The sequence below is a fragment of the Mobula hypostoma genome, chromosome 15 (genome assembly GCF_963921235.1).
Source record: "Mobula hypostoma chromosome 15, sMobHyp1.1, whole genome shotgun sequence".
Lineage (NCBI taxonomy): Eukaryota > Metazoa > Chordata > Chondrichthyes > Myliobatiformes > Myliobatidae > Mobula > Mobula hypostoma.
Genome location: NC_086111.1, coordinates 52,351,145 through 52,359,815, shown reverse-complemented (window position 1 = coordinate 52,359,815; position 8,671 = coordinate 52,351,145). Strand labels below are relative to the sequence as shown.

Genomic DNA, 8,671 nt, shown 5'->3' with positions numbered 1-8,671 from the left:
TAAGACAAAAGGAAGAGAATTCTCTCACTCACCTTAATTTATAGCTCTTAAAATACAAAATGCATCAGGTAATTATAAGTTTATAAAGGCACTCTACAAGGTTTTTTTATAATAACCAAAATTACATCACAAAGATGGTCTGCAAAACTAAGTACGAGGGCATATTAAGTAATGCCATATGGAAATTAACAAAGCAAGACTTTTGGCTTATTAGCTTATAGAATCAATGACAATGCAGTGTTCATAATTCCTAAAAAACAAAATGATGTTTAACACTACAGGATACTTCACCGTATTGATGTCTCAGGCACTTTGTCTAATATAGTAGTGAACCCATCCCTCAGAATGTCAACATAATCAAGAGGAAAAAAATCTCAGCTCCTACAAGTTTCTTCTACATTCACTGCAGACCTACACTAAAATAAACTTTGGTCCTCAAAAATGTCACTAGCTGAAAATGTATTTAAATAGTGTTATGACATTTCTCTAATAAACAAGGCATTGCAATATCTCAAGGAGTCTCTGTATTTAGGACTAGATCTGCTCTCCAGTTTGTATTAAGCAGCTTGATGGACAGGACTTGGGCCTTGGAGACAAAAGAAACACTCAACTCTTGTAACCACTTTGTGTCTTTGTAGTGTTAACTGCTGGAAGAGCCCATGTGGGTTAGCTTCGGCTGGAATAGGTACCCAGTATCCACACAAATGTACCCCAGGTTTCAGGTTATGGACAAAAAAGGCAAAAAGACTGCACAAAACTGATACCATTAACTATTAAGAGAGGCATCTCTTTAAGTAAAATACAGTGCATCTCCAAATACTGTAAGTAGTGATTCTTACAAAATGTAAATTGCATTATCCAGATAACATTGTGGTCACAATGATTGCCACAACTAGAGATGGTAATTTAGAATAAATCATCATGAATTTCATTTGTTAATGAACATATCAATTATAGTCATAGTCATACTTTATTGATCCCAGGGGGAAATTGGTTGAATTGGGGGAAATTACAAAATATAACTTCCTGTGGAAAACAAATATTCAAGGCAAACAGAAAAAAAAAGCTATTTTTGTTACGGGATAAATCTGGTACAGAATTCCCCCTTTTTCAAATGTGGGGGTTCAAAATGAAAATGTGCACTTTCATTATTACAGAAGGGAATTTCCCCCCCTCCCTGATTCATTAGTAAACTCCAAGTCCTTGTATTAATGCCATTGAAGCTACCATTTCCACCTCCTGGTGCACAGAAAAGTGGATTTAAAATGGGAAGCGGACTGTACTTGGAGACAACAGCAGAATAGTGTTGCAGTTGGAGTTATTCTAACAAATTTTTGAATGGTTAACATCCACATACAAAGAACTGCCCCTTTAATTAGATTTGGAAGTTAATACATTACACATCTGAAAACTATTTACAATCATTCAACTTAAAATTCTACAATAAACATTTGTTAAAATCTAAACTTCATTGTTTAGCCATAAACCACATCAAACATTGTAAAACTGGATGAAGTTCAAAATGTATTAAATCTTAATGTCAAATCAGAATATAGATTTGAGCAGAAGATCAATTGAAGGCAGTTTTTGTTTTAAATTATTGTTCCAAATAAAATTTCAATTACACCTCCCCAGCAAGCATAGTAGTGCAATTATCTGCAACATACCTTATCTATAAATAGGTATTTGTCCAATGCTGATCTTAACCTAGCTGTTAAATATAGCCTCCACCTTATGGGCATTATCAGATCAATGAGATTTTATAAAACTTGCCATTGTTTTATTCCCTAAATTGACACATAATTAATCTTGCGAAACAGGTTTAAATAGCGGCAAATGAAAACCTTCAGTTAAACATATGGTTCTCCATTGATCACAGTGATCACTATATTAAGATAAGTGATGGCCCAAATCAATATACAGAATTAAATATCAATTATGCATTTAAAAGCACATTTGAGACAACACAATGATATTTTAAATTCTGTAGTCAAACTTTAATCCTACTCAGTCTGAAAGGACGGTGCATTTAATCAATATTTCTCCAATGCAAATCAGTAAGATTTTTTTTTAAAACAGTATAGTGAGTTAAATGTACAGAGGACTCATCTTTTTTGTACATTAAGATCACGATGTGGTTGAATAGTTGCCAATGCATGGTTCATTCGTGGATGTAAAATTGAAGAGGTAAAGTGGCAATGCATCCCCCATGGTACATAATGTTATAGGGTTACTGCCCCAGGTACATGTCTTTCTGCTTCCATCTTACACAGTCCAGATACAGTTGACTTTGTTGGGAGAGCAGGCGGATCATCTTCCCCTGTAGGTAGAAAGAAATTGTGCAAGCAGTTACAATTAAATGACACTTCAAGAAGCCATTAACAGTCTGTATTTATATGAGGAGTAAGAATATTTCCCCCTGGCCTTTTACTTAAATGATCAGATCTGAATCCAAATCAGGCCTTTGATATAACCTGCTCCGGGACTTAGCACAGAACAAAAAGCGACCTATTCTTGTTTTACAATCTGATGAGTAATAGGCATAATATGGACATATCGCAGAGGGAGGAGGCAGCAGTGCTGGAACCAGAACTTAATACTGTAGCTTGTTCGTGTTTTATATAAGAAATCACAAGTAACAACACCTGCTCCCAACACCCAACCCTCACTGATACTCTTACCGAGATACTTTAAACCCATTGATGAAACCCCTAGGTTTAAAATTAGTTAGCAGGATAATCCAAAATCCCCACTGATTAACAACCACAGATGGCCCAAAATTCCAGACTCCAAATGGTATTTTCCTTTGACCTCTACAGTTGAAATACCCTACCAGTCAATTTAACTTATTGTACAATGCAATAACTTAACACAGTCACAGTGCATAGTCACTCTTCCTCCTTTACCAAAAGCATCCCAAAGTACTAAGCGTTTGGGGGGGGGGTCCCCTCTAAAAGAAAAAGAAATTGCATTCCTAACTGAACGCAATATGTTGTGATATAATAACCTTTTGTGGAAGTACATGGAAGATACAAAAATAGTGAAATGGACCCAAGTTGATAACAGTTTCGGTGAGCTAGCACAAATGTGTAGGGCTGAATGGCTTCATATCACACACTAGAAACTTTCTCGCTATCAAATACGGTATTAGTTTACCAGAATGGACTTTCTTATTGTGAGTTGCCCAGCAACAGTACAGGGTTATGTAATGCTCCCATTAAGAAGACACTTACCTCATTTTCTTAATGTTCAACATTAAAACTTGACTATTGTAAGGAAAGGATTAGTCAGCAGGCAGCAGGAAGTTTGCCAACGTTAATACTTTACCTTTTATAATTTAGCTTTTGTTTTACATAGGATATAAAACAATTCTTAAATTGTAATAACTTAAATAACTGACAATATTTTGTTTTGCTTCACAGCCATCCCTTATTAGTAACCACAGAACTCATTAACCAATATTGATCCTTACAGTGCAGGCAGTTCTACTGTGTTTTGTAGGGAATAATTACCCCAAAGAGAATGGATCTTAATGAGCTGTGCTAATGAAAGATATGATAGCGGGTAACTAAGACTGAGAAAATGGAATTCACTGAAATGGCAAGGGCTGGGGGTGGGAGGCGAGGGGTGGTGATGGTGGAGAAAAAATTGGGGTAAACCTGCAGAGCAAAAGTACATATGTTTAAAAAATTACCTTTTTAATTTGAATTTATGTAGTTTCTCAGAAATGTGCAATAAAATAACATAAGGGTCTCATTAACTCAAAAGCAGTGCAGCTTGTTAGTGAAGAAATCTGATTATCTGAAAAGCTTTTCTTTTTAAAAAAAGCTTTCACTTTTTAAGCACAAGAATTGCTGATTGTAGCATAAACGAGCAATGAAAAGTTAAAAATATCAAATTTTAATATTAGTTTGGATTAAAAAGTTTGATAAGACTTGAATACTGATAAAGATTACAATGCTTCGTATTTACCAATCATGATTCTTTGTAATTAAGCATGTGCCATTGTAAATACTACGTTTGTATCATTACAAATACAAAGTTTGTAGCACCACATTTGCAGGCAGTGCGTCCAGCCGCGGGTCTTCTTCGATGGCATGGATTGGCTGGAGCAGCAAATGGATTCACTTCTTCACTAGGGAGAAGGTCACACTAGTGCTTCAGTCAGGTAGATGGGTGACTGCCAGGAGAGGGCGGCAGGTAGCACCGGAATCTCCTGCAGCTGCCTCCCTCCAAAATACGTATATCGTTTGGATACTGTTGGGAGAATGGCCTCTCTGGGACGAGCGGTGGCATTACAACCAGCTCTGCTATAATTCAGGATAGGGCGAGGTCTGGATGAGTAATAGCAATACAGAACTCATTAGTCAGGGGTACTCAGAGGTGTTTTTACAAGAAGGGCTCCAGGTTGTCACGTTGCCTCCCTGATACCAAAGTTCAGCATGTATCTCAGTGGGACAGGGCATTCTGTATGAACAGGGTGAGCTGCCGGAGAGTATATTCCCTATTGGTCCTAAACATAGGCAGAGAGATGAGCTCCTTCAATGAGAATTTAGGAAGTTAGGTTAAAAATATGTCCTCTCATTAGGCCCTCTTCCAGGACCAGTGGGATGTGTAGAAAAGGGACAGGTTGCAACTAAACTAGAGGGACACCAATTTACTGGCAGGGAAATTTGCTGGTATTACACAGAAGGATTTAAACTGGTCCGGCAGGGAAGTGAGATTCTAAGCAATTGTGTGGCGGATGGAAGTGTTAAGGATAATATAAAAATTAAAGCGAGCACGTTCAGTAGATAGGACAGCTACAGGCTAGGCTGGGAGAGCGGGAGGTATGATACACAAAACTGCATTTATTTTAATGCTAGATGTATGATAGGCAAAGCAGTGAAAATCAGGGCATGGATGATACATGGCAACACACACAAAATGCTGGAGAACTCAGCAGGTCATGCAGCATCTAGTGAGGAGAATAAATAGTTAAACGTTTCGGGCCGAGATCCTTCATCTCGTGGGAGGAAGCAAGAATAATGTGGTGGGGATGGGAAGGAGTGCACAGTGCAATCCTGAGGTGATGATCCTAGTGGATTTTCCAGCTTCTCGTGTGATTATGACTAGTATTTGGGACTGGGATATTATAGCCAGAAGATAAACATGGTTGAGCGAGGAGGACTAGGAGTGACATCTCTACATTTCTGACCTGGCAGAAGTCAGTGGGTGGAAATAGAGCATTGTTTTTCAGATTGGAGGGCTGCAAAATGTATTACAGGGTTTGGTTGTATAATAGACAGTAAGGACGGTTATTTAAAGTTAACATATCCTCGAGCAGCTGAGGAAGTGGGCCAAGGAATGGCAGATGGAATTTAACTTGGACAAATACGAGGCGTTGCACTTGAGTAAGTTAAATAGAGTAGGACTTGCACTGTAAATGGCAAGGTCCGAGAGCACACCATAGCTTAGAGACACCCTATGGGAAAGGTACAAAGTTCCCCGAGGTTAATCAGGATGGTGAAGACGGTGTTTGGCATGCTTGTTGTCATCAGTCAGTGTACTGAGTGCAGGAGTTGGGGCACCTTGTTACAAATGTACAAGTTGTTAGTGAGACCACACTTGGAGTGTTGTGTGCTGTTCTGGTTGCCCTGCTATAGGAAAGATGTGGTTAAGCTACAGTGAGTGTAGAAAAAATTCATGAGGATATAATGGAGGGTTTGAGTTATAAGAGGTTGGAACAGCTGGAACATCTTCTCCCCCCCGTTACACAGGAAGCTAGGTAACCTTATTGAGGTATATAAAATCTTTAGTGGCATAAATAGTTAACATTATTATATTATTATATTATTGATTTATACCTTAGATGTTATGTTCATTCCACATAATAAGGTTCTTGAAATGGTAAAATCAGATGTTAATAGATTTAAGTTTTAGTCACAGACATTTTGAGTCTAAAACTAGATGGTATAGCTTTAAGGTGAAAGGGAAAATACAAATGTTTGTATTTAAAAAGGGGCTCATAGGGCAATTTTTTCTATCATTGGGGATTAATAGGTATATAGAAATAATAAACAGAAGAAAGTCTGTAGATGCTGGAAATCCAAGCAACACACACAAATTGCTGGAAGAACACAGCAGGTCAGGCAGTATCTGTGGAAATGAATTAAACAGTCACCATTTCAGGCCATGACCCATCTTCAGGACTGAGAAGGAAGGGGGAAGATGTCAGAATAAAAAAGGTGTGGGGAAGAGGCTAGGTGGAAGGTGATAGGTGAAGCCAGGTTGTTGGGGAAGGTCAAGGGCTGGAGAAGAAGGAAGCTGATAGGAGATGAGAGTGGACCATGGGTATACAGAACAAGCCACCATACACATGTAGAGATGCACACAATTAAAAATGTGTAAAAGACAAATAGCTAGATGCATGGATAGAAAACGTTTAGAGCAACATGGGCCGAATGCAGGTAAATAGGACTCAGGTAGACAACTTGGTCAGTATAGACAAATTGGGCTGAAGGGCCTGTTTCGGTGCTGTGTAATTCTATGACTCTAAACTTAAATCAATTAACATCTGACCTTAACATTTCAAGAACTTTATTAAATTGAATGAACAGAACATCCAAGGCTTAAATAAATACGCACTTAACACAATAAAGTTAATGAAAAGATGTTCCTTGATAAATGGAAAAATATTAATGGTTAATTTTCACATCCACGTGCTTATTTTGTAAAAAGATGTTAACTTCCTCACTTTTCGGAGCTTATAAAGTGAGGCATCAAATGGCACTTTCCTGCCAGAATCATTGAAAGTTGGAGAGTAAACTGCACTGTAGAATGCAGATAACTGGGAGTGGAGGAGACACTAGACAGGATTTTTTTAAAACACATTCATAGATTTCTTTAGTAAAACCAAAAAGAAATCACCAATTTAAAGTGATATGTTTAATAATTAGTTCCTTAGAGTTGTTCTAGCCGGGAGGAGGTAGTGGTGATAGGCTTCCACTACCTATTAAATGCTCCCAAAGGTGTCCATCTTAAATAGCCTTAAATGACCAAGTCCACTTCCAAGCCTTCATGAGTGGCTTAGCTACCAGGCCCAGCAGAACCATTTCTACTGACAGGAGAAGGGGCAAAGGTGGTTACTGGTGCCTTAAAACCAGTTGCTTCCGGCAGGTGGGGCTCTTCGGCCATAGTTGGCAGCTCATGAAGAAGGAAAACCCTGTTCTCACGCCCTGCTACCTTGTAGCTATACCCATTCATGGGAAAGGCTTCAGGAGTAAACCCAAAATAAAAGTCTGGAGCTAGAGTGCCAAAGGCAGTCCTGCATTGAGTTCAAAGCTGACTAGCAACTCCTGCAACGCCACTGGTGCCAGACTGTATCGGTCTCTGCTGGATTCATCAGCTGTGTGGAGTGAGGGAGCCTGTTGCATGGGCAACAACTGGCTGTCCATATTGTAGACAGCTGGGACACAACCATGATCAACGGAGGGCCTCAAATTTAATAATTGATGGCAATTAATTATCAATGATTTTTTTAAAATGCAATTCCATTTCATTCACATATTTTCAAACTAAAACATGAAGATTGGTTGATCTTCAATGGCCAATTAGTTATAATACACCATCCAACTGAATACTTAAGTGTTTTATTATAAAGTTTCTTTTTAGTTTATTTATGATAAAGCAAAAGTTTCTATGTTGGGATGAAACGGCAAACATAAACCTTTTCCACATGGTTCTCACATTTTGATACAACTGCACCCTCTTAAGGTCGTGGAAAGCTGTTGCACAACCGTACCAAAAATAACGATTGGTAGGAGAGATACTTTCGGAAGCCTGCGTCGGACAAATACTGCCTTCTTTCTTACTATGGTAGAAACCACAAGACATAGGAGCAGAAATTGGCCATTTGCCCCAACTAATCTGCTCTGCCATTTCATTGTGGTTGATCCATTTTTTTTTTCCTCAGCCTCAATCTCCTGCCTTCTCCCTATTTCCCTTCATGCCCTGACCAATCAAAAAACTATCAACCTCTGTCCTAAATATGCATAAAGACTTAGGCTCCACAGCTGCCTGTGGCAATGAATTTCACAGATTCACCACTCTCTGGCTAAAGAAGTTCCAGCTCATCTCTGTTCTAAAAGGACATCCCTCTATTCTGAGGCTGTGTCCTCTGGATGTGGAGAAGATGTTTCCCATAGTGGGAGAGTCAAAGACCACTCTATCGCCTCTCACAAATCAGTAAGTTTTAATTAGTTCACCCCTCATTCTTCTGATTTCAAGTGAATACAGGCCTAGAGCCATCAAATACTCTTCATATGACATGCCATTCAATCCTGGAATCATTTTCGTGAATCTCCTTTCAATCCTCTCTAGTTTTAGCACATCCTTTCTAAGGGGCCCAAAGAGAGGCCTCACCAGTGCTTTATAAAGTCTCAACATTACATCCTTGCTTTCATATTCTAGTCCTCTTGAAATGAATGCTAACATTTGCCTTCCTCACCACAGACTTAACCTGTAAATTAACTTGAGGGAATCCTGCACAATGACTCCCAAGTCCCTTTGCACCTTAGATTTTTGTACTTTCTCTCCATTTAGAAAATAGTCAACCCTTTAATTTCTTTTACCAAACTGCACGACTATACATTTCCAATACTGCAGCAAAGTCATCAAAATTCTGTTATCC

At 38.6% G+C, this 8,671-nt stretch overlaps 1 protein-coding gene across 1 annotated transcript in view; it reads right to left on the bottom strand.

Moving 5' to 3' along the window:
• Positions 1-8,671, bottom strand: part of il17rd (interleukin 17 receptor D) — a 90,023-nt gene continuing 81,352 nt past the window's right edge. Inside the window, exon 11 of the mRNA XM_063068057.1 lies at positions 1-2,320. Coding sequence (XP_062924127.1) covers positions 2,223-2,320 — 98 coding nt within the window. The 3' untranslated portion in view covers positions 1-2,222. The remainder of the gene's footprint in view (positions 2,321-8,671) is intronic.